This window comes from Bufo bufo, chromosome 9 (genome assembly GCF_905171765.1).
Source record: "Bufo bufo chromosome 9, aBufBuf1.1, whole genome shotgun sequence".
Taxonomy (NCBI): Eukaryota; Metazoa; Chordata; class Amphibia; order Anura; family Bufonidae; genus Bufo; species Bufo bufo.
In genome coordinates, this window is record NC_053397.1 from 173,796,704 (window position 1) to 173,823,737 (window position 27,034).

Consider the following 27,034-nt stretch of genomic DNA (forward strand, 5'->3'; position numbering starts at 1 on the left):
CGCGCGAGTGCAAAACATTGTAATGCGTTTTGCACGCGTGTGAGAAAAATCTGCATGTTTGGTACCCAAACCTGAACTTCTTCACAGAAGTTCGGGTTTGGGTTAGGTGTTTTGTAGATTGTATTATTTTCCCTCATAACATGGTTATAAGCAAAAATAATAGCATTATTAATACAGAATGCATAGTACAATAGGGCTGAAGGAGTTAAAAAACATTTTTTTAACTCACCTTAATCCACTTGTTCGCGCAGCCCGGCTTCTCTTCTGTCTTCTTTCTTCAGAACCTGGGTAAAGGATCTGTGGTGACGTCACTGCGCTCATCACATGGTCCATCACATGATCTTTTACCATGGTGATGGATCATGTCACGGGCCATGTGATAAGCGCAGTGACGTCATCACAGGTCCTTTACCCAGGTCCTGAAGAAAGAAGACAGAAGAGAAGCCGGGCTGCGCGAACGAGTGGATTAAGGCGAGTTAAATTATTATTATTTTTTTTTAACCCCTCCAGCCCTATTGTACTATGCATTCTGTATTAAGAATGCTATTATTTTCCCTTATAACCATGTTATAAGGGAAAATAATAATGATCGGGTCTCCATCCCGATCGTCTCCTAGCAACTGTGCGTGAAAATCGCACCGCATCCGCACTTGCTTGCGGATGCTTGCGATTTTCACGCAGTCCCATTCACTTCTATAGGGCCTGCGTTGCGTGAAAGAGGAGCATGCTGCGATTTTCACGCAACGCACAAGTGATGCGTGAAAATCACCGCTCATGTGCACAGCCCCATAGAAATGAATGGGTCCGGATTCAGTGCGGGTGCAATGCGTTCACCTCACGCATTGCACCCGCGCGGAAAACTCCTAATAGTGCATAGCAATAGATTGATAATAGTGCTGTATAGCCATGTTTTATCATGCTGTAATTTAAAACAATTGTTATATCAAAAGCATAGTAATGAGGATGTGCGATTCTCTCTCACATATTGAATATACAATGCAACAGCACTCTGCAAACCAAATAAAGTACAAAAATGAATTATAATGCTAATGCTATGCTTATAAATTAGAGATGCTTGGCAAATCATTTTGTACAAAATTATTTGAGCCCATCTGCCGCATGTCAAGGCGATCTCTGTAAGACGGGAACCTAACACTAAGTTCAACTATATAAATAGTATATTACTGAAATGAAGGGGGGAAAATTGTGCTATTTACCAATCAGCATGAATAATGTGATCACTATATTGCACAGATTATTATAATTACAGGGATACCAAATGCTATTATTTCATACTAAGTATGTTACTGAAACTGTAATGGTTTTTGCTTTGTTATTTTCTTTTTGTAGAAAATTATAACTTACTATAAAAGAAAAAAAGATGGAAAGTAAAAATTTCATTTTCCTGCCATAACTTTTATTATAAAAAGATTTGAACGCCAGACGTTCTGTACAGTAAACAGCTGCCTTATCTACTCCTCTATAGAAAAACTCCACAGTAAAGATGGGATTTTTTATGCCTTACAGTATTTTTTTTATTAAATATCACAAAAAAATGTATATCCCTGTAATCATAATAACTAGGGATGTCCCGATACCGATACCAGTATCGGGACCGATACCGGGCATTTGCACGAGTGCATGTACTCGTGCAAATGTCCCCGATACCACTGCCGATACCTGTGCGCCGCTTCTGTGTCCGTCCGCGGCCCCTGCACCTCGCACAGCTAACAGCTTCAGAGGCAGCAGCAGGCAGTGTAATAGGAGCCTACAGTGGAAGCTAGCTCCGCCCCGCCCCTCCCCGCCCTCCAACCAATCAGAGGCAACCAGCACTGACTCACAGTGCAGGGACTCAGAGAATTGTCTGACAGTTTATTAGTTAAAAGAATCGTCAACGAGTCCCTGCCAGACGTCCTGCTCTGCAGCTCCCTGTAAGTCCGTCCAGGGGAAGGGGGGGGGCATTATTAGCATAGCATGTAGTGGAGCTGTGTGTGTACAGGGTGCATGTAGCAGAGCAGGAAGCCTGGCAGGGACTCTGTGACAGTCTCTGACTCATTCGATTCTTTAAACTAATAAACTCTCAGACGATTCTCTGAGTCCCTGCAATAACTATACATTGTAATTACATCACAGTCTGCTCCACTGCATTCACTGCAGCAGAGCTGTGTTTGCCAGGAGCGAGTCTCTCTAAAGGTGATAGTGTCTGTCTTCTATGGCCCTGGTCCTTCCCTTCCTGCCTGCAAGCTGCACATTGATCTCTAAAAGCAGGCATTAGGGCAAGAAGAAATATACATTACTGTATGATGGCCACAAGACTATTATACCGAGGAGGGGGGGCTTCAAAAATTGTTGTCCTGACTCCTTACAGTATAACGTCTCCTTGTGGCCGTCCCATACAGTATAACGTCTCCTTGGAATGTTATAGTTCTGTTTTTGGGCCTTTTGGTTGGTCAGTGGTCAGAAAATACATTGTGTGTGTGTGTATTTTATTGTTAAAATTAGTATCGGTAATTGGTATCGGTGAGTACTTAAATAAAAGTATCGGTACTCGTACTCAGTCTTAAAAAAATGGTATCGGGACATCCCTAATAATAACCATACAATATAGTGAACATATTATTTATGGAGATTGGTAAACAGCATAAAAAAATGGAGGGGGAGGAGATGCACCCTGAATTTCCTGATGGCAGCCCTGGATCCAAGCCTGTTGTCATCCTAAGGCTACATGCACACGAACGTTGTTTGTTTCCATGTCCGTTCCGGTTTTTTTGCGGATAGGATGCTGACCCATTCATTTGCTGTCCGCATCAGTATGTCCATTCCGTTGCCCCGCAAAAAAAATATTGCATGTCCTATTTTTTTCTAGTTTGCGGACAAGGATAGGCATTATTACAATGGAACCGCAAAAAAAAAAAAAACAGATGCCGTATGGAAGGTCATCCTTTTTTTTTGCAGATCCGCAATTTGCAAACCGCAAAACACATACGGTCGTGTGCATGTAGCCTAAGACACAGAAATATTGCTGACATCGCATCTACAGGACAGGGTCCAGGATAATGAGCAGAACACGTCCCTCAGAGGCAAGGTCACTGATGTTGTGTCTACAGGGCAGAGCCTTACAAGCCTTGCCACACCTCAGATGTAGACATAATGTCATTAGGATAGGGAACTAACACAGTTGTCACATGACCACGATGGAGTGCAGGAAAACAGAGCATTACAGATAAACAATCACTATTAGTAAGTGTGAACATGTCAATTGATGCTAAAATAGCGAAACTGGAAAATCCCTTTAACTGCTTCTGATTAAGAGAATTTTTGGATGTCCCTGTAATACATTTTGAGGTAATAAAGTTCATGCCCACAGCAGTGAAGTCTGGATTATTAATCTATCAGACAGCTGAGGATATCCATCAAGAGGCTTTCTTGGCACAAGAGGTGCAGAGAACAAATAATTGCGCCGTCTTGCTTCCTCCCCATCAAATACAGTGAGTTAAACAAGTGTTGGCTGAAATATAGTGCAATTATTTACTTCTGGGTCAAGCGCATCTCCTGTCAAAATTTTTCCGTGCCATTACTATTTGAGTACTGTGGGGATTCGCTCTGGTAGGCAGATTAGCGGACGCAGTACAGAGGCAAAAACAAAGTCTTTCAGTGTTTATTCACACATAAACAAAATGACAGTTCGCCGTCTAGGTGTTCATTTACACCAGGGCAAGTCCACAGAACAAAAACATTCACCTTATCAGCGGTTTTGTCAGCTGCAGTCCACAACAGGTTTTAGGGGCCTGCTTCCCAGCAATGCAGCTCTCAGCCCTTTAGCACGGCACACGTCCTTAGATCTGAAAAACAGAGACTCCACAGCTTCCTTGTCAGATGGAGGATAATCCACACAGCTGAGACTGCTGGCTGGGTTTTTATATCCCAAACCAAAACCCGGCCTGGAACATGGGGCGGAGCCACCCACCCTGCACTTTGACTGCTCCCAGTAAGAGCCGGCCCGGATCGGCTCTACAGCCATATTAAATAACAAACAGTGTCAGTCAGCACTAACTGCCGCTGACACTAAAAATTATCGGCTCTTACCTCACCGAGGCCAGGAATCTCGGTGACACATACCTTCCATCAATGACGGACCCTTGTGCCTTATACAGTACCTGTATAAGGAGAGACCTAACTGGTTTCCTTTAATGTTGTTTAAATAGTGGAGACAGTGCACAAGTAAAAATAGTACTGTACAAGGTGGGCCACCAAAAACCTATTTCCCTTGTGTGGTTTGCACAGGATAATGTTTATTTATGCTCATGAGTCGAGTGGATGTAGGGACTTGAATTCTGTATACATATGCATACTGATATAGGAAAGGCTGTTATTTATTAAGCCCTCCTACCTGACTCATAAATGGGGAATGAACAGGAATTTAAATGAATAGTTGTGTTAAATCTTTTCCCACAAAACTATATTATTCTATTCCTCCAGTTATAAAAGCTGCTGCCTTCAAATGGAAGATCATATTAACTACAAGTGCCCTTTGGGGTTTGGTCATTTTTTTTAAAATATATAGTAGCATGAATGTTTTTTGTACAAGATATGATATGGTAACATGATTACACATGTCCACTGTCAATTTCTAAAATTATTTCATTTAAGGCTGTATGCAGACCCATCAGAAAAAGCAAACCTAACAGCACAAGTGCTTGATCTGTCCCTGAAGTTTAAGTTTGTGACTCCGTTAACATCAATGGTAGTTACAAAACCAGAAGAAAAAGACAAGGAAGAAGAAACATTAATTGCTGATAAATTTGTGGAAGGTAGGAACAATTCTAAGACATTCATAAAAATTCAGTACAAAAATTACCAGAATACTGTAAACAAATTATTTTCAGGGCAATGCCTTAATTCCTTAATTGACCCACCATCTAATGTCTGTTGTGTCCACCCAACTCTCCCCGAATGACAGATTATGGAGATAAGAACTGGGCATGTTGCATTTCAACTGCCAAATTCTTATGATCTCAGGGAAACAAGCTTCGGCCAGAGGAGACTGGCATTCCCTTTCTCCTCTCTTCCCATTCACTACGTATGCATGTTCGGTTTATCATGTTCCTGGATGACTTTGCTGGATTCCCAATTTTGTATTGTGCAAATTCCCAACTCTTATTATAGTTGATTTTAACATACCCATTGTCGATCCTATCTCCTCATCGGCCTCTCAGTTTCTTTCTATAATCACGTCTCTCACAACCTACTTCCGTTGCCACACACAAAGATGGCAATATGCTTGATCTAGTGTTCTTCTACTTCTGCTCAATTTCTGACTTTATCCACTCATTGTTCCCACTTTCTGACTACAACCGTCTTTCCTTTACTGTAAAGATCTCTCAGTCTTCTCATGACATTCCTACCTTTCACACATACAGAAACCTGCACGCCATTAAGTCCTAGCAGCTTATCAACACCCTACAGGTTATCACTGTCCCTAATCCCTTGCTTCTCTTGATCTGGCTGCCAATCATTATAACCATACTCTCAAAACCACCCTCAATGAAGCAGCTCCCATTACACTCCAACCTTCCCAATACAGACCTTGGCAACCTTGGCCTGAAACACGTATGTTTTTCAGCAGTGCTTTAGATGTGCCAAAAGTATATGGAGAAAATCATGGACTTGAGCAGATTTAGCTGAAAACCTATAACTCTTCCCTTCACTATGCCAAACAAGCCTACTTCACTTCTCTCATCTCCTCACTTTCAAATAAGTAATATACGTTCCAATAGGCTTAGTTACCTAATTTTCAAATAAGCTGAAATGACTCTGCACATTTCCATCACTGACCTCTCTGCTGAAGGCCTGGCCACTTACTTCAAAGATAAGATTGATACCACCTGGCAAGAAATAATCTCCTAGTCACCAACCAGCATCGATGACCCTCCCTCCCACACTCCCTTTTGTTCTCTCTCCTCATTAGACCCTGTAACAGAATAAGTCTCCAGGCTTCTATCTTCTTCTCGACCGACAATTTGCAGTAGTGATCCTATCCCTTCACACCTGCTCTATTCTCTGTTCCCGGCAGTCATTAGTCACCTAACAAAAATATTAAACGCTCTCTACAAAAAAACAAACAAAAAAAAAAAACATTTCTTGACCTGACTTGTTCTGCTAACTACCCCTTCATCTCTAAACTTCCTGGAATGTCTGGTCTACTCTCGCCTAATAAGTTGACTCTCTACTCTCTTCTTGACCCATTACAATCTGGATTGTGTGCTATACACTCTACAGAAACTGCCCTACCAAAGTGTCTAATGATCTCCTCATGCTAAAAGTAATGGCAATGATTCTCTACTGATTCGTCTGGATCTCTCAGCAGCATTTGACACTGTAGACAACAAACTAATCCTCACCACACTCCATTCTATTGACCTCAAGGACACTGCTCTCTCTTGGTTTTCTTCCTATCTCTCTGGCTGCTCTTTCCGTGTGTCATTTTCTGGTTCTACTTCTTCTCTTCCTCTTGCTGTTGGGGTTCCTTGGGGTTCAGTTCTAGGTCTTCTTTTCTTTTCTCTCTACACAGACCATTTTGGACAAGCCATTAGCCAATTTAGTTTTCATTACCATCTCTATGCTGATGACTTATATACCTCTTCCATTGACATCACTCGAGAAGTACTACAAAACATTAGTGATTGTCTGGCAGCTGTCTTTGCCTAAGGCCTAATGCACACGACCGTATGTATTTTGCAGTCCGCAAAAAAACTGATCCGCAAAAAATACGGATGACGTCCATGTGCATTCCGTATTTTGCAGAACAGAACAGCTGGCCCCTAATACAACAGTACTATCCTTGTCCATAATGTGGACAGAATTTTTTTTGCGGAACGGAAATACGGACATACAGAAACGGAATGCAGTACCTTCCGTTTTTTTTGCGGACCCATTGAAATGAATGGTTTCGTATACGGTCCACAAAAAAATGGAACGGACACGGAAAGAAAATACATTCGTGTGCATGAGGCCTAAACCTGATATTTCAGTTTCAGTTGGTGGTACTATTATAACTCCTTGGCAGTATGCCCACTATCTTGGGGTTATGATCTTCATAACTTTCAGATCTTTCCTTTGCTTCCCATAGCCAATCACTAAAATGCTTCTGTCATCTGCACCTCAAGAGCATTTCTAGAATTTGCTCTTTTCTCACAGTGGAAATAGCCAAAGCTTTTATTTCCGCATTGATTCTTTCTCGTCTTGACTCTAACTCATTACTAATTGGTCTTCCTCTCACACACTCTCTCCCCTTCAGTCTGTCCTAAATGCAGTAGCCAGGCTTATCTATCTTTCTAACAGCTATGCCTATACCTCCAGCCTTTGTCAGTCTCTTCACTGGTTACCCATCCACCAAAGAATACATTTCAAACTTCTCAGAGTTACACCTGCCTCTCTACAGTGCTACACCTGCCTCCATATCCTCCCTCACCACTGAAGTCCTTATCTTCCCGCTGCGAAAATGTTGCGTTTTCATGCAGCCACAACTAGAGGGGTCTCCTTGCAAACAGATTACTACCATTTCAGTCAACTGTAGCTGCATAAATTCTTACGCACTGAGTTCCCCTATTGGTGACTGCAGGCAGCCAGCTTAGTACTAGAAGCAAAGCAGGAGATTTATCACTGTATTTATGTAAAATCCACTGAGAAATATGGTGGTTAGATTGAGCACCATATTTATGAAGCACGTGTTCTATTATTTATGACATAGATTGGGAACTCCCTATAATAGATAATATAAAACTTAACTTTTACTTAAATAGTTAAAAAACTAACATTGATACAAGAAGTGCTCAAAATATTCAGTAGTCCGGGTTAGGTAAAGGTTCAGATAGCTACGGCTGAGTATGGCCAGACAAGTCTCAAATAAGTCAGTGGCTGTTTTTAGGTGCAAAGACAGCATATATAATTGCCTAGGTACTCTGACCCTATAGATCAGGCATGCTCAACCTGCGGCCCTCCAACTGTTGCAAAACTACAACTCCCATCATTCCCAGACAGCCTACAGCTATCGGCCTACAGAAGGGCATGGTGGGATTTGTAGTTTTACAACAGCTGGAGGGCCGCAGGTTGAGCATCCCTGCTATAGATCCTAGTCTTATCGACGGGGAGCACCTCAAGTGGCTGTTGCTGGAGCACCCGCCCTGAGAAGAGACCTGTACTAGATTACCCTGTTGCTCACTACACCCTAATAGTCCCAACACGTTTCGCTGGGTCCTCTGGCTGATCAGGGAGCGGCATGACAGGTAGTTTCAATACAGAATGGCAGTGGCAAGTGATCGCTGCAAGCCACTTCCCTTTAACCCTTTCACTACCGAGCCACTTTTCATCTGAAATCCAAGGCCTATTTTTGCAAATCTGACATGTCACTTTATGTGGTAATAACTTTGGAATGCTTTTACTTATCCAAGCCATTCTGAGATTGTTTTCTCGTGACACATTGTACCGGTACTTCATGACAAAATTTGAGTCAATATATTTCACCTTTTATTTATAAAATAATCCCAAATTTACCAAAGATTTAGAAAAATTCACAATTTTCAAAATTAGAATTTTTCTACTTTTAGTAATACCTCATAAAATAGTTATCAATCAACATTCCCCATATGTCTGCTTTATGTCGGCATAATTTTGTATATGTCATTTTATTTTTTTAGGACGTTAGAAGGCTTTGAATTTTAGAAGCACTTTTTCAAATTATCACCAAAATGTCCAAAATAGGTTGTCTCACCTCAGAAATTGGCATTTATCATGTAGACAAAGTTAATACAAGGCACTTACAAATGTATTGTTATTATCCATATTACTTCCTTTGCTGACTAGACTAATTTTTCCATCACATTATACAGCATCGGTGCCCTTACTTACACACTATAGCAAAACACTCTGACCTACATGTTCTCCTATGGTCCCAGCCACCAGGGAGGCCATAGCTTTTTTCTATCCTGTGCAAGCACGGCCACCGATGCTGGATTAAAGGTTGGTCGTAACCATGGAAACAAGAAGTATATAATGCGGTGGAAAAATGAGTCTAGCCAGCAAAGGAAGCAATATGGATAGTAACAATACATTAGTAAGTGCCTTGTATTAACTTTCTGTAAATTATAAATGCAATTTGCTGAAGTGAGACAACCCCTTTAATCACCAATTCAGTTATAAAGTGATTTTGAGGGGCTTACATATGGGAACCACCCATAATTGACCCCATTCTAGAAACTACACCCCTCAAATTATTCAAAACTGATGTTACAAACGTTGAGCATTAACTGAAAATAGATTTTTTATGTTATTTTTTCTTGCAACACAGCAAGGGTTAACAGCAAAATAAACCTCAATATATATTACTCTGATTCTGCAGTTTAGAGAAATACTGTATATGTGGTGGTAAACGTTGCGCCATATGGATTTTGGAAGCAGATTTTGCTTGAATGTTTTTTAGGCACCATTGTGTATTTGAAGAAGCCCTGATGTACCCCTACAATGGAAACCCTCAAAAAGTGACCCCATTTTGGAAACTACACCCCTTAAAGAATATATTAGGGGGGGGGGGGTACTGAGCACTTTGGCCCCCTAAACTTTTTACGGAATTTGGAAACACTTGACTGTGAAAATGAAAAGTTTCATTTCTTCCAATAAAATGTTGCTTTAGCCCCAAAATTTTCATTTTTACAAGGGGTAACTGGAGAAAAAACACCCAATAATTTGTTACCCATTTTCTCCTGAATACGTCAACACCCCAAATGTGGTGGAAAATCTGCTTTAGGGGCACATGGCAGGATCCAGAACAGATGGAGCGCCATGAGGATTTTGCAGCGCAGATTTTGATGGATTGGTTTACGGGTGCCATTGGTTTTTATTTTTTAAGTGATTGTCTTATATGGGGGCTCATTTTTTGAGGGATGAGGTGACATTTTCATTGGTACCATTTTGGGGTACATGAGACTTTTTGATTGCTTGGTATCACACTTTTTGTGAGGCAAGGTGACAAAGGTTTTGGCATAGTTTTTTTTTTTTTACAGCATTCCCCTAAGTGATATTTTTATAGAGCAGGTTGTTACGGACGTGGCGATCCCCAATGTGTCTATTATTATTATTATTTTTTTTTTAGTTTTACACAGTGAAACCCTTTTTGAACAGAATAAAATCTTGTTTTTGTGTTGCCATTTTTTATTTTCTTGGGGCGATTGTCTTAGGTAGGGGCTCTTTTTTTGCGGAATGAGAGGACGGTTTGACTGGTACCATTTTGGGGTACATAAGACTTTTTGATCACTTGTTATTACACTTTTTGTAAGGCAAGGTGACAAAAAATTGCTGTTTTGGCATAGTTTTAATTATTTTTTTTACAGCATTCACCTCAGGGGCCATCTCATGTGATATTTTTATAGAGCAGGTTGTTATGGACGCTTCAATAACCAATGTGTCTTTTATTTTTGTTAAGTTTTACACAGTGAAAGCCTTTTTGAACCTTGTTTTTGTTTTGCCATTTTCTGAGAGCCATATTTTTTTTATTTTTTGGGTGATTGTCTTAGGTAGGAGCTCTTTTTTTGCGGGATGAGATGACGGTTTGATTGGTATCATTTTAGGGTACATAAGAATTTTTGATCGCTTGGTATTACACTTTTTGTGAGGCAAGGTCTCCAGAAAATTGCTTTTTTGGCACAGTTTTTATTTTTTACGGCGTTCACCTGACTGGGTGGATCATGTGATATTTTTATAGAGCCGGTCGATACGGACACGGTGATACCTAATATGTCTACTTTTCTTTTTTTCCCTATTTTTTTCACATTTTTTTTTTTACTTTATTTTGGGAAAAGGGCGCTTTTTTTTTTTTTTTTACTTAAAACTGAATTTTTTTGTAAAACTTGTATTTTTTTTGTCCCACTCTGGGACAACTTTTGGGGGTCTGATCCTCTGTACAATGCATTACAATACTTTTCCAAACAGAAAGCCACCCTGGCACTGGGCCCCACCAACACACCACCAAAGCAACATTGGCCACCGCGCAACACCGCACCATGTGAACACTTCTCAAAGCTCACCTTATCATATGCTCTCAGGAACTCCAACTGAGAGGTAGTAGGGATTTGTAAACCATTAGGCTCCTTGCAGACGAGCGTGACGGATTAGGTCCAGATGCGTTCAGGTAAAAATGTGCGATTTCGCAAGCAAGTTCAGTCAGTTTTGTCTGCGATTGTGTTCAGTTGTTCAGTTTTTATCTCATGGGTGCAATGCGCATTGAAGCGTTTTTCACGCGCGTGATAAAAAACTGAAGGTTTACAAACAACATCAAAATTTGATCAAAATGTATACTATAGAAAATGTATACTAATGCCTCATGTATAGTATGTAACATAGGGGGCGGTGTACCATTAATTACGCCGAGAAGCGATGTTAATTATACTGAGAAGCAGTTATTAGATCAAGGCATAGTATGAGGATGTTCGATCCAATTTCACTCTTATATTTTGGAGCAACCATCTGTGAAAAAAATGCAGAATATAGAACATGCTGCGATTTTCACGCAACGCACAACTGATGCGTGAAAAACAAAGCTCATGTACACAGATCCATTGAAATTAATGGATCCGGATTCAGTGTGGGCGCAATGAGTTCGCATCACGCATTGCACCCGCGCGGAATACTTCCTCGTGTGAAAGGGGCCTTATGCAGACTCCTACTAATTAAAATCACCTGGGCCGAATGGGGAGGAGTGCTGATACCAGAAGGGAAAAAAAAGAGACAGATTCTAAATACTGTGGGGATTCGCTCTGGTAGTTAGGACTAGCGGATGCTGTATAGAGGCAAAGTACACAGCTCTTGAATCAGAGGTGTTTATTCACTCATTGGTGTATAACAAAATGCAGATAAGCTCTATCACAAAACGCAGGTGGCTTGGTGTTTGTTCACACACAAGGAAAGTCCATAAACAATAAAAGTCACCTTTTCTCCTGGGTGTTAATTCACACCCTATTAGCAGTTCAGCCTCATCAAGTCCATAGGCGGCCTGTTCGCCTTTAGAGGGACCTGAGTCCTCCAGCCTGGCTCAAACCTCAAATCCCAGCATAGCCCTCAGTTCACAGCACACAGACTCTTGAGCTCCACTGTCAGAGGGAGGTAAATCCACACACCTGGCAGTGATGGCTGGTTTTTATGCCTGGTAAAACCCAGCCTGGAACATGGGGAGTAGTCACCCACCCAGCACTTTGACTACTCCCTGTAAGAGCCGTCCTGGATCAGCTATGACAGCCATGCTAACTCTCAATGTGTCAATTAGCAATAGCTGCAGCTGACACAAAAAATACTGGCTCTTACTTCACCGAGGCCAGGAACCTCGGTGACACATACCTTCCATCCACGATGATTCCAGGTACCTTCTTACATCCCCCCCCTTTGTTCAACCCTGAGGAGGTGAACGCCTGCCATACAGTATACCCGGAACAGGGCATCCAAGTTTCCCTGCAACCAGCCTGCCCTGTGTTCCACGGAGAACTTAAAGTTCTGTAAGGACAGGAACCACCTGGTGACTCAGGCATTTCTCTCTTTGGCCTGGCTCATCCTCTTGAGAGGGGAGTGGTCAGTCACCAGGCGGGACTTTCTCCCCAACAAATAGTAGCAGAGAGACTCAAGTGCCCACTTGATAGCCAGGCACTCTCTCTCCACTATACTATACCTGGTTTTGGCTGGAGTGAGCTTGCTGCTTAAAAAGACAACGGGTTGCTCCTCCCCGTTGACTTCCTGAGAGAGTACAGCACCGAGGCCTACTTCGGAGGCATCTGTCTGTACCACGAACTCCCTATTGAAGTCGGGCGTCACCAAAACCAGTGACCCGCACAGTGTAAAAATCCTCTTCCGCCTGCTCATCCCAGCGAACCATCACTGATTTTCGTCCCTTCAAGAGCTCTGTCAAGGGCGCAGCTATCGTGGCAAAGTGGGGAACAAATCTCATGTAATAGCCTATCATTTCCTAGAAACGACTTTACTTGTTTAGTGATGACAGGTCGGAGCCAATTTCTCATCGCCTCTATTTTGTTTAGTTGGGATTTGATCACTCCGCGCCCAAAGACATACCCCAGGTATTTTGTCTCCTCTAACCCTATCGCGCATTTTTTGGGGTAAGCAGTTAGTCCAGCTTTTCAAAGGGAGTCTAATACAGCCTGCACTTTGGGCAGGTGACTTTCCCAGTCGGTACTGTGGATGACAATATAGTCCAGGAAAGCTGAAGCGAACCGACGATGTGGTCGCAGCACAATGTCCATTAGCCTTTGGAAAGACCATGCAGACCAAAGGGTATCACCTTATACTGGTAAAGCCCCTCCAATGTGATGAAGGCAATTTTCTCTTTGGCAGCCTCCGTTAAGGGTACCTGCCACCAGTAATGGCCAGTTCTCAGTGTTCACCGATGAACACATGTGATCTGCTATCTTTATTCCCAAGCCCGGCGATGCAGAGGTAAGTCCTTACCTATGCCTGCGCCGCGAGCCGCTCTGAAACACATGCGGTCACCGGGAATAGCTCGTCTACCCAGAGCATGGGATACGCGTCGAACTTAGATACCTCGTTAAATTTTTTTAAATCGTTACAAAACCGCAACGTCCCGTCCGGTTTGGGTATCCGTACTATAGGGCTGGCCCACTCACTTCTAGACTCCTCGATGACATCTCGTTGCAGCATTAGTTGTACTTCCTCAGAGATGGCCTGTCGCCGAGCCTCGGGTACCCGGTATAGTTTCAACCAGATTTTGGCCTGAGGCTCAGTGACAATGTCATGCTGGATTATGGAAGAGCGTCCAGGGAGGTCTGAGAACACATCCGTGTTCCTGCTGACGAACTCCCTGGCCTCCTGAGTCTGTTTAGAGGAGAGGCTGTCAGCAATCTTCTGTCACATCTGTGACAGGTCTCAGAAGGTCTGAAAGATTATCTACGCATTAGTGATCTGACAGCCTCTTTTGGTTTCACTTTGTGTGTTGCTGGTATGTCCACACCTCCTGTTCAGGTGTGGATCATGTGACCTTTACCTCGCCCTATTTAGTCTGACTTTACCCATCACTCCTTGCTTGGGATAGCTTCATATGGTTTTGGAAGAGCTGGAGTGTGGTTCTTGTTGAGTTAAGTGTTCCGCTTGTTGTGTTTTGTATTCCCCCCCCCCTCAGTTGTTTACTAGGCCTCAGTGAGACGCTAGTTTCTTCACCAGGGAAGGAACGGGTTGTCTCTGCCCTGTCATTATCTTTAGGGCATTCAAGGGTCACCAGGGTTTTCAAGGTTCCTGTGTATGGGTATCTCTATCATCGAGAGGTGCCCATATGGAGAGGAGTTAGGGCCAGGAGCAGGGTTTTATAGGTGGTGACCCTTTTCCTTCCCTAGCGGTGAGGCCTAGTGTCTTTCCCCTTCCTTCTTGTTGTCTTTTGGTGTTCTCCCCTACTACATCCATGACATCTTCCCTGTGGCAACCGCTTCCCTTACATCAGACTTAGGGTCCGGAACCTCTCCCCCTAGAAAACTTTTATATGGTGTGGGTTGTTGCTTCCACGCCTCTTTGGCTATGTCCAACAGACCACGTGGATGTCTGCGATATAATAGTTCGAAAGGCGAGAACCCAGTAGAGGCCTGGGGCACTTTTTACACTGCGAACATCACAGAAGAGATAGAAACACAACTGTATAACCAAATAGAGGGGGCGACACAGGCTGGTACAGTGGTCATAATGGGAGATTTTAACTTCCCAGATATTGACTGGGGTCATTGTTCTGCCTCAACCGCGAAGTGGAGAAAATTCCTCAACTTGCTGCAGGACCACTTTATGGGCCAGTTTGTAGAAGCTCCCACTAGGTGCGATGCTCTGTTGGATCTGGTAATTTCTAATGATGCAGAGCTTGTTGGTAATGTTACTGTTCGAGAAACACTAGGTAATAGTGACCAGAATATAATCATATTCCCCCTAAACTATAAAAAGCAAACTCCGTCAGGCAGAGCAAAGACACTGAATTTCAAAAAGGCTAATTTCCCTGGGTTGAGCGCAGCATTTCAGGGCATAGACTGGAAGCAGCTACTGTCACATAATAATACTGAGGATAAATGGGAGAGCTTCAAATCCACATTGAGTAATTGCACTAAAAAATGTATCCCTTTAGGTAACAAGAATAAACAGCTAAAATTAAACCCCCCCATGGCTTACAGCTACTGTAAAAAGGACAATAAAAGACAAAAAGAGAGCATTTAAAAAATACAAATCTGAGCGGTCAGCTGTAGCGTTTGAAGATTACAAAGGGCTTAAAGAGGACCTTTCACCGATTCTTACCCTATGAACTAAGTATACAGACATGTGGAGCGGCACCCGGGGATCTCTCTGCACTTACTATTATCCCCGGGCGCCGCTCCGTTCTCCTGCTATGCCCTCCGGTATCTCCGTTCCCTAAGTTATGGTAGGCGGAGTCTGCCCTAGCGCTGTCCAATCGCATTGCAGAGCTCACAGCCTGGGAGAAAATAACCTCCCAGGCTGTGAGCTCTGCGCTGCGATTGGCCAGCGCTAGGGCAGACTCCGCCTACCATAACTTAGGGACTGGTATCTCCGCCTACTATAACTTAGTGAGCGGAGATACCGGAGGGCATAGCGGCAAAACGGAGCGGCGCCCGGGGATAATAGTAAGTGCAGTGAGATCCCCGGGCGCCGCTCCACATATCTGTATAGTTAGTTCATAGGGTAAGAATCGGTGAAAGGTCCTCTTTAATAAAATCTGTAAAAAAGAGATAAAATTTGAAAAAATACAAAACGAACAGCAGGTAGCAAAAGAGAGCAAAACAAATCCCAAAAAATTCTTTAAATATACAGTCAGGACATTAGGACAACCAAAGAGTTTTTTAAGGGAAAGAAGTGGAATGTTATGCAATGGCCAAGTCAATCACCTGAGCTGAATCCGATTGAGCATGCATTTCACTTGCTGAAGACAAAACTGAAGGGAAAATGCCCCAAGAACAATCAGGAACTGAAGACAGTTGCAGTAGAGGCCTGGCAGAGCATCACCAGGGATGAAGCCCAGCGTCTGGTGATGTCTATGCGTTCCAGACTTCAGGCTGTAATTGACTGCAAAGGATTTGCAACCAAGTATTAAAAAGTGAAAGTTTGATTTATGATTATTATTCTGTCCCATTACTTTTGGTTCCTTAACAAGTGGGAGGCACATATGCAAACTGTTGTAATTCCTACACCGTTAACCTGATTTGGATGTAAATACCCTCAAATTAAAGCTGACAGTCTGCAGTTAAAGCACATCTTGTTCGTTTCATTTCAAATCCATTGTGGTGGTGTATAGCGTCAAAAATGTTAGAATTGTGTCAATGTCCCAATATTTATTGACCTGACTGTATAAATGCTAAAAAACCTAGATCTGAGCAGGCAGGTCCAGTAAATTATCGTAAAGGGGGGTAGTCACTGAAAATAAGGAAAAGGCAGAGTTACTAAATGTTTTTTTTAGCTCTGTATATACAAAAGAAGAGAAAGGAGCTGATATCTGTGGCGCCGGGGCTGTTAGTACTACATAGATAGGATTATCAGACCTTTCATAGAAACATTACCATTAGGGATGAGCGAATCAACTTCAAATGAAACATCCGAAGTCGATTCACATAAAACTTTGTTCTAATACTGTACGGAGCAGGAGCTCCGTACAGTATTAGAATGTATTGGCTCCGATGAGCCAAAGTTATTGCTTCACGAAGGCTCGTGAGACTTTGCGCAATAACTTCATAAAATAATTTTTACTGTAAAAAATCATTTTACGAACTCGGGTTTGGTCCCAAGGCACCACTTGGAACCGAACTCGAGTTCGTAAAATGTTTTTTTACAGTACAAATTCATTTATTAAGTACAGTACAAATTCATTTATGAAGTTATTGGGCAAAGTCTCGCGAGACTTAGCGAAGCAATAACTTCAGCTCATCGGAGCCAATACATTATAATACTGTACGGAGCTCCTGCGAATCGACTTCGGATATCTCATCCAAAGTCGATTAGCTCATCCCTAATTACCATCCTGTATTAGAGACACATCAGATCTACTCCTTAAACTTGACGGAATCTCACTAGATGATGAAATGCTTCCTGCTTCAATTGACGTAGAAGCATTATATAGTTCTATCCATTATCATCATTAAGGCAGTAGCAAGTTTCCTGGCCACTAGAAACACTGCTCTGATCACACACAATAGATTTCTTCCTGATCTCCTTAAATTTAACCTTACCAGGAATTTTATGTTTAATGGCCGTTATTACCACCAGCTCAGTGGCACCATGATGGGAAGCCCCTGTGCGCTGTCCTACGCAAATTTGCTCCTGGGCTAAGAATAAATTAGAAATTCTGTATTTTTTTTTTCATTTTTTTTATGGCGTTCACCATAGGGGATAATTTATGCAATATTTATGTAGTCCGGGTCGTTACGGACGCGGCAATACCAAACATATGGGGGATATTTTATTTTAGCAATTTTTTTCATTGAAAAGCGTATTTTCAATGGAAAAAAAAGCATTTTTTTATTTTATGGATTTTTTTTATTTAATAAATGTGTATTTTTTTTCTATTTTTTATACTACTTAATAGTCCTACAAGGGGACTATAATATACAGTATTTTAATTGCTTTTAAAATGTAATGCATTATCTCTATAATGCATTACATTTCAATAGCAATACTATTCAAACATTGACCAGCAGGCTGCGCCAGAGAGGCACAGCCTGCTGGAGATAACTGAAGACAGGTTTGGGGCCCTGATCGGAAGCAAGGTAAGCTTCCCAACACATCAGCACCCCGCGATCGCATTTTCGGGGTGCTGATAGGAGACAGAGGGAGACCGCTCCCTCTGTCACCACTTTACATGCAAAGGGCGCCATTGCGCCCGGCATGTAAAGGGTTAAACAGCCCTGATCGGCACTCCTGCTGGTCCGGGCTGTTAGAGCAGGGCCCCGGCTCTCATGTGAGATTTTCTCCCAGTCCGAGCATTCTCATTTTATATACTAACCTTTTCATGCGGTACAGTGTCAAATGCTTTGGAGAGGTCCAGATATACGACATCCATTGATTCGCCACTGTCAAGTCTAGAAACTGAATAAATTAGTTTCACATGACCGATCCCTCATGAAGCCATGCTGATATGTAATAAAAGAATATGACAGTACAATATATGCAGGTTAGGCAATAGTGGTAGACCTACCGCAGAACCAAGTGCATCGGCAGACCAGAGGCAAAACCCAGAGAGCCATTGAGCTGCGTTCTTCACAGAGCCCCTGGTGGTGGGGATGAACTGGGCCGAGGGATCACTGGTCGCACCTCCAGAAAGGTCCTGGTACACTTGGCCCCTTCCTGCAGAGAACCACACTGGTGAAACCACCAGCGGAATAGACAACAGAACTGGAACCCAAGCAACCATAGGACATGGATAAGACAACAAGACAAACGGGAACCAGCACAGAAGCAGATGCCTAGACCCCAAGCGGAATGGAAGCATGGCGGCCTCAGGCAGAGCTGCACACAGACTAGATATCCTCCCTCTGGAGAACCCAGGAGCCCTCTCACGAAGGGAGGACAAACACAGGAACAGAAGCTGTAATGCACTGTAGGACAGACAGGGAACGGACTAGATCAGAAGCAGTAGGCACTCCCAGGCTGGACATGGAACAGACAGGATCAGAAGCAGTTAAGCACTGCCAGGCTATCAGACGCAGTTAGAGCACTGCTAGGCTAAACACTGAACAGGGTGGATACAGACACAGAACAGGTACAGAAGATCAGACAAGGAAATAACATCAATACTTTACTAGGCAACACCACATCTGGGTCAGCAGCAAGGGGCTACACCCAATAAGACACAGGATAGACTGACACTCCTGGGTTAGCAGAAAGGTTCTACACCCAGCAAGACATAAGATGACCTCAAGCCCCACAGCTCACAGATAGATATAGCTGGATAAAGGAGGGCACCTGATAAACCTCACCCAGGAACAGACCAGGGAATTTTAACCCCGTCAGAACCAGGATTAATAAGAAGCAGAGAACATACAATCACAAGTGAATCTAAACTCAGTCCCTGTTCACACTCAAAGCCGCAGCCAGCACGCATTGCAGCACCAGCAGAACCAGCATACAGAGGTGTCAGCCTGCAGCCAGCCAACACGGAACCAGAGACAGGAACCACAGATATTATCACTTACACAGCTCAAAAAGCATCCACACAGAGAGCAATTCTAGTTAATTAATTCCTTTATTGGATATCCAACAAAATGGTATATCAATTAAAACATATACAAAAAACAGCACATAATGGGAACACTACGGTGTTACAAATAATTGTATAAAAACAGAGTGAGCTCCAGACCAATAAGGGACTAGTATCCCCCCATACGCAAATAAAGCAGTGTCAGCTTAGTGGGGCGCATGTAGCAATAGTAGCACCCAGGACATGCATAATAAGACACTCCAAACACTTAAGGAAGTGTGGACCTGGGTGCATCCCTCACCAAGCAGAGACTGCAGAGGGAGGGGGGGGGGGGGGGAACACAATTTAAAGTGCAAGTGCAAAATATACCTACTGACCCTGGTCTGAAGCAGCTGCCCGACGATCGTTTCGCTTAGGGTTGTCCCGATACCACTTTTTTAGGACCGAGTACAAGTACCGATACTTTTTTTCAAGTAGTCACCGATACCGAATACCGATACTTTTTTTAAATGTCATGTGACCGTTTTGGGGGATCTGTGGATCTGTGGATGACGCACTGTCATGTGGGGGATCTGTGGATGGCACTGTTATGGGGGACCTGTGGATGGCACTGTTATGGGGGATCTGTGGATGGCGCTGTTATGGGGGATCTGTGGATGGCACTGTTATGGGGGATCTGTGGATGGCACTGTTATGGGGATCTGTGGATGGCACTGTTATGGGGGATCTGTGGATGGCACTGTTATGGGGGATCTGTGGATGGCACTGTTATGGGGGATCTGTGGATGGCACTGTTATGGGGGATCTGTGGATGGCACTGTTATGGGGATCTGTGGATGGTGCTGTTATGGGGGATCTGTGGATGGCGCTGTTATGGGGGATCTGTGGATGGCACTGTTATGGGGATCTGTGGATGGCGCTGTTATGGGGGATCTGTGGATGGCACTGTTATGGGGATCTGTGGATGGCACTGTTATGGGGATCTGTGGATGGCACTGTTATGGGGATCTGTGGATGGCACTGTTATGGGGGATCTGTGGATGGCACTGTTATGGGGGATCTGTGGATGGCACTGTTATGGGGGATCTGTGGATGGCACTGTTATGGGGATTTGTGGATGGCACTGTTATGGGGATCTGTGGATGGTACTGCTATGGGGTGGGATATCTGTGGATGGCATTGTTATGGGGTGGGGGGATCTGAGGATGGCATTGTTATTTGGTGGGGGATCTGTGGATGGTGCTGTTATGGGGATCTGTGGATGGTACTGCTATGGGGTGGGATATCTGTGGATGGCATTGTTATGGGGTGGGGGGATCTGAGGATGGCATTGTTATTTGGTGGGGGATCTGTGGATGGTGCTGTTATAGGGGATCTGTGGATGGAACTGTTATGGGGAGGATCTGTGGATGACACTGCTATATGTCATCCACAGATCCCCCTCATAACAGTGTCCCCCAATACACCGGGCCCCGCCGCTCACCGAAGTATTTATAAACGTGAATCCTTATCCTGTTATTAAGTTGAACTAACGCTGCCCTCTCCCATGTTCCCCTGTATCCCCCTGTATCCCCACAGCACTTACTTAAGCTTCCATAGCAGGCAGAGTGGACGGCACCAGTAACGTCACTCACCGACGTCGCGCGTCTGCTCCGCCTGCTTCATTCATAAAGTGGGCGGAGCAGGCGCTCTACGTCAGTGAGTGACGTTACTGCTGCCGTCTGCTCTGCCTGCTATGGAAGCTTAAGTAAGTGCTGTGGAGATACAGGGGGATACAGGGGAACATGGGAGAGGGCAGCGTTAGTTCAAAAAAGTATTCTATTTATGTATCGGGGCGGGGTATCGGCGGCTGAGTACCGCCGAGAAAACTCGGAATCGGTCCCGATACCGATACTAGTATCGGTATCGGGACAACCCTAGTTTCGCTAATGCTTCCTCTTGGGGCATTAGCGAAGCATTAGCGAAACGATCGTCGGGCAGCTGCTTCAGACCAGGGTCAGTAGGTATATTTTGCACATGCACTTTAAATTGTGTTCCCCCCCCCCCCCCTCCCTCTGCAGTCTCTGCTTGGTGAGGGATGCACCCAGGTCCACACTTCCTTAAGTGTTTGGAGTGTCTTATTATGCATGTCCTGGGTGCTACTATTGCTACATGCGCCCCACTAAGCTGACACTGCTTTATTTGCGTATGGATACTAGTCCCTTATTGGTCTGGAGCTCACTCTGTTTTTATACAATTATTTGTAACACCGTAGTGCTGTTTTTTGTATATGTTTTAATTGATATACCATTTTGTTGGATATCCAATAAAGGAATTAATTAACTAGAATTGCTCTCTGTGTGGATGCTTTTTGAGCTGTGTAGGTGATAATACGAATAACTCCATGCGAGATATTTATGATACGTTTGTTTTGGTGTTTTAAGGAACCACAGATATGCAGACACAAAAGCCACAAACACAGGCCACCGTTCACCAAGCAACCAGCATACACAGGTGTCAGCCTGCAGCCAGTACGCGAGAGAGCCTGCAGCCAGCCTACATGGCAACAGTGATCAGAACTGCACAGAGAAGTAGACATGGGGAGTGCACACATTCACAGGCAGCAGTTCACACAAGACACTGCCAAAAAGACGGTACCAGCCCTGCACAAATATGTAGAACAGAAGGTAGCCAGTTCTTGAGCCTATCGGTGTCTGCCAAAGTGCACAACAGCACCGACGTGTGGAGCTGTAACTATGGTCAAGGACAATATATGTCCTTTACGGCCCACTGGGTAAATGTGGTTCCTGCCCAGGCAAACCAGCAACTTGGCCAGGTTATGCAGCTTCCGCCTCCACGTTCTTACGTTCCTAAAGTCTTCCACCTATCTGCAAGACATCCTAAAAATGGCCAGGAAACTTTGCATGCACTTCAGCCACTCGTACACTGCCAAGCGCATCCTCCTTGAGCTGCAGCGGCAGAATGGGGTCCCCTAACATAGGCTAATATGCGTAGTTTCCACCCGTTGAAATTCCACCCTCCATATGTTGGAGCGACCAAACGAACAGAGAAAGGCCATAAACGATTTCTTGATGATCCAAGCGGACAGGAGTACTCACCTGTGTAACTTCGAGATGTCAGCCAGTGGCAGCTCATGCGTGACACCTGCCGTTTGCTCAGGCCCTTTGAGGATGCAATGTTATTTGTCAGTTGCCAGGACTACGGAATGAACAACGTCATTCCACTGCTTCATATCCTGGAACAGATGCTGGTACATCTGGCTGGTCAGGGGACTAGCCTACATCTCATGGCCACATGAGCCCTATGGGGGCTGAATGGGAGGAGGAGGAGGACACTGGAGCACAAGCAATGTGTTGCGAAATGGGTGGTTTTTCTACACAGGTAACAGGAGGAAGACATGCAAATATTCCATTCACGTGTCATCTCTGTTTTGGATCCACTCCTGTTTTTTTGGGCTTTAGCAATACTGATGGATTACTGACCAAATGCTGACCAAGTGAAGGCAGATGCTCAACAGACCCGAAGGTGGAGGCATACGTACACTTTTGGGTCTCAAGTCAGTGAATGGGCACACAGATTTATCTTTTTCTTCCTCCGTTAGCAAGTCAGAAAGGGCTCTAATGGCCTCTAGAACTTGTAGTTCAATACTGTATTCCCTACACTCTCCAATGTCTTGCTGACGGAAGTGTTTTTACCATTGAAGTTTACGGGTGAATAATGCAATGTCCTTAATCCATTCAAACGGGTCATACCTTACTGTAGGTACAAACGTAAGACCTTTCCCCAGTAGTTGGATATCTACATCAGTCAAAGTGTAGGATGACAGATTCACTATTTTGGGATTATTGTTATGGGGTCCTTTCAAGAGTCCTGTATGCCCAGCGATTTGTTTCTCAATTGGTAGGGAATTGACATTGCTGGTTGCAATAAAAAAGGTGAAGATGAGACAATGGATGATCCAGGGCATGATGGTTTCATTGCAGATCCATCTGGTTGTTTAAATATGGTAAATACTTGATTTACTTTAGTAATATATTATCTATTATAAGGAGTTCCCAGACTACTGTATTAATTATTTATCACTCACTGAGTCAAACTGACAATAATCCAGACTATTAGTAAGACGTGTATAATTCATAATTTATGACATAGATGTTGGATAAAGTGGGTGAAGCCAGGTGTGACTTTTTTTATTATAATTTTTTTAATAAAATTTCTTCTCTGTAAGTAACAAAAACATAGATTCATTAGACATCTTCTTGTATTCTGCAGTGCCTGGAAGTGTATGATAAATACTTGCTGGGAAAGCTTTTTTTTTTTTTAGGGGGAAAAAATCCTTCCTGACTCTAATCAGGCAGTCAGAGTAACTCCCTGGATCAACCACCTCTCAAGAAACTATAACTTGTAATATTAATACACTCCAGAAATACATCCAGTGAATTTACCATCACCACCTCCTCAGGCAGAGAGTTCCATAGTCTCATTACTCTTACAGTAAAGAATCCTCTTCTATGTCTAGAAACCTTCCTTCCTCTAGACGTAGAGGATGTCCCTCGTCACAGTCCTGGGGATAAATAGATGATGGGAGAGATCTCTGTACTGACCCCTGATGTGTTTATACATAGTTATTAGATCTCCCCTTAGTCGTCTTTTTTTCTAAAGTGAATAACCCTAATTTTGACAAGATTTCTGGGTCCTGTAGTTCATTCATTCCAGTTGTTACTTTAGTTGCACTTTTTGAATTTTTACTGTCATCATTTCCCTGTAGAGAAGCAATGGGAGAAATTTTATTATGAAAAATACTTTTTTAATTTTGCTTTTTTTTACAGGACAAGACAAATCCACAAATAATCCATTTGGTGCAGGAGCACCAAGTAAGTTTTTGTTTAATCTGATTTTATTTAATATTTCTTACATAAAAACAAGAATGGACAGGAGAGAATGTGAGCTAAATGACCACGTTGTGCATTAAAAAGCACATTATACAAAGACGATTCCCAGATGTTTTTATCTTTGTGAAACCCCATCAGAAATGGACAATGCCCGGTTTACCTATAAGCCCAGTTGACCTATGTATAGGGAGCAAAAAATACTACATTAAATGGGGGGACAAAGTTAAAGAAGCGCAGCATGATCTCATGAGATGTAACTTATATATATATATATATATATATATATATATATATACTAATGTATAAAATCCATTGTGTATGTCTTGTAATCGTTATGCAAGTGACCTGACTCCCCTTTGGAGTTGGATCAGAACTGCCTGGTTAGTTAGGTAATTTCCGGCATGCTAAGCAGTTTCCCACAACCCTGTAGGGCAGTATATGGAGTCAAAAAGCAAGATCTTGCTGGTTTTAATTTTCTGTCCATATAGCTGTATATAGCTTTGCTTTTTATTTTTTTTAAAGAACCACATTGATTAGCTTTTATTTTAAAAGCCAGTTTATTCTATGGGTTGATATGATTCTGGCATTGTCATATATGTATATTTTTGTGTTTGTTACACTTCTGCAAAATGAAACCACTTTTCATGGTTTTATTTTTTAAATGTGGACACATCATAAACTTTATTAAACTTTATTTCAGTTAGTTTTTAGTTCCATTAGCACTGGCTCAGCTATTTTCGTCTGCGCCACAATAATGAATAAGACAGGGCCGTTTGTTGGACCGGGTGGGCCGGGTGGCCGCCCGGGGCGCTGTCAGAAGGGGGGCGCTGGCAGGGCACAGCAGGAGATGAGCGCTGCGCTTCAATTGTGGAAGCGCTCACTCATCTCTATAGTCATCTGTATCTCCGTCCTCAGGACGGCGATACAAATGTCTGTGCTGCGGCAGCCGGCAGGGGAGGGAGAGGTGTGTCACCTCCCTGTTCCTCTGATAGGCTGCCAGCACTAGGTCGGCAGCATATCAGAGGCCGGTGCAGACAGCTCGATGACTTCATCGCGCCACCTGAGCCAGCGAGGGACACAGACCGGAAGAAGCCTGCATCGCATACTGGAGGAGGTAAGTATAAGTTATTTATATATATATATATATATATATATATATATACACACTCACCTAAAGAATTATTAGGAACACCATACTAATACGGTGTTGGACCCCCTTTTGCCTTCAGAACTACCTTAATTCTACGTGGTATTGATTCAACAAGGTGCTGATAGCATTCTTTAGAAATGTTGGCCCATATTGATAGGATAGCATCTTGCAGTTGATGGAGATTTGAGGGATGCACATCCAGGGCACGAAGCTCCTGTTCCACCACATCCCAAAGATGCTCTATTGGGTTAAGATCTGGTGACTGTGGGGGCCATTTTAGTACAGTGAACTCATTGTCATGTTCAAGAAACCAATTTGAAATGATTCGAGCTTTGTGACATAGTGCATTATCCTGCTGGAAGTAACCATCAGAGGATGGATACATGTTCTCATTCTGTTTATCCCAAATTCGGACTCTACCATTTGAATGTCTCAACAGAAATCGAGACTCATCAGACCAGGCAACATTTTTCCAGTCTTCAGCAGTTCAACAGCTCGTGCAAATTGTAGCCTCTTTTTCCTATTTGTAGTGGAGATGAGTGGTACCCGGTGGGGTCTTCTGCTGTTGTAGCCCATCCGCCTCAAGGTTGTGCATGTTGTGGCTTCACAAACGCTTTGCTGCATACCTCGGTTGTAACGAGTGGTTATTTCAGTCAACGTTGCTCTTCTATCAGCTTGAATCAGTCGGCCCATTCTCCTCTGACCTCTAGCATCCACAAGGCATTTTCTCCCACAGGACTGCCGCATACTGGATGTTTTTCCCTTTTCGCACCATTCTTTGTAAACCCTAGAAATGGTTGTGCGTGAAAATCCCAGTAACTGAGAAGATTGTGAAATACTCAGAGCGGCCCGTCTGGCACCAACAACCATGCCACGCTCAAAATTGCTTAAATCACCTTTCTTTCCCATTCTGACATTCAGTTTTGAGTTCAGGAGATTGTCTTGACCAGGACCACACCCCTAAATGCATTGAAGCAACTGCCATGTGATTGGTTGACTAGATAATTGCATTAATGAGAAATAGAACAGGTGTTCCTAATAATTCTTTAGGTGAGTGTATGTATATATATATATATATATATATATATATATGTACAAATTGCAATACTGGCACATAAGGGGGGCTTCTGGCACATAAGGGGGGCTACTGGCACATAAGGGGGGCTACTGGCACATGATAGGGGGGCTACTGGCACATAAGGGGGACTACTGGCACATAAGGGGGGCTACTGGCACATAAGGGGGGCTACTGGCACATAAGGGGGACTACTGGCACATAGGGGGGGCTAATGGCACATAAGGGGGGCTACTGGCACATTATAGGGGGACTACTGGGACATAAGGGGGACTACTGGCACATAAGGGGGACTACTGGCACATGATAGGGGGGCTACTGGCACATAAGGGGGGCTTCTGGCACATAAGGGGGGCTGCTGGCACATAAGGGGGGCTACTGGCACATAATAGGGGGACTACTGGCACATAATAGGGGGACTACTGGCACATAATAGGGGGACTACTGGCACATAAGGGGGGCTACTGGCACATAAGGGGGCTACTGGCACACAAGGGGGGCTACTGGCATATAAGGGGGGCTACTGGCACATGATAGGGGGACTACTGGCACATAAGGGGGGCTACTGGCATATAATGGGGGCTACTGGCACAGAAGTGGGCCAATGGCACATAAGGGGGGCTACTGGCACTTGATAGGGGGGCTACTGGCACTTGATAGGGGGGCTACTGGCACTT

General features: G+C 43.6%; 1 protein-coding gene across 1 annotated transcript in view; it reads left to right on the forward strand.

Moving 5' to 3' along the window:
• Nucleotides 1-27,034, forward strand: part of LOC120978606 (inter-alpha-trypsin inhibitor heavy chain H3-like) — a 135,755-nt gene that overhangs the window by 87,839 nt on the left and 20,882 nt on the right. The window contains exons 15-16 of the mRNA XM_040406851.1: nucleotides 4,651-4,811; nucleotides 24,070-24,114. Of these exons, the coding sequence (XP_040262785.1) occupies nucleotides 4,651-4,811; nucleotides 24,070-24,114 (206 nt within the window). The remainder of the gene's footprint in view (nucleotides 1-4,650; nucleotides 4,812-24,069; nucleotides 24,115-27,034) is intronic.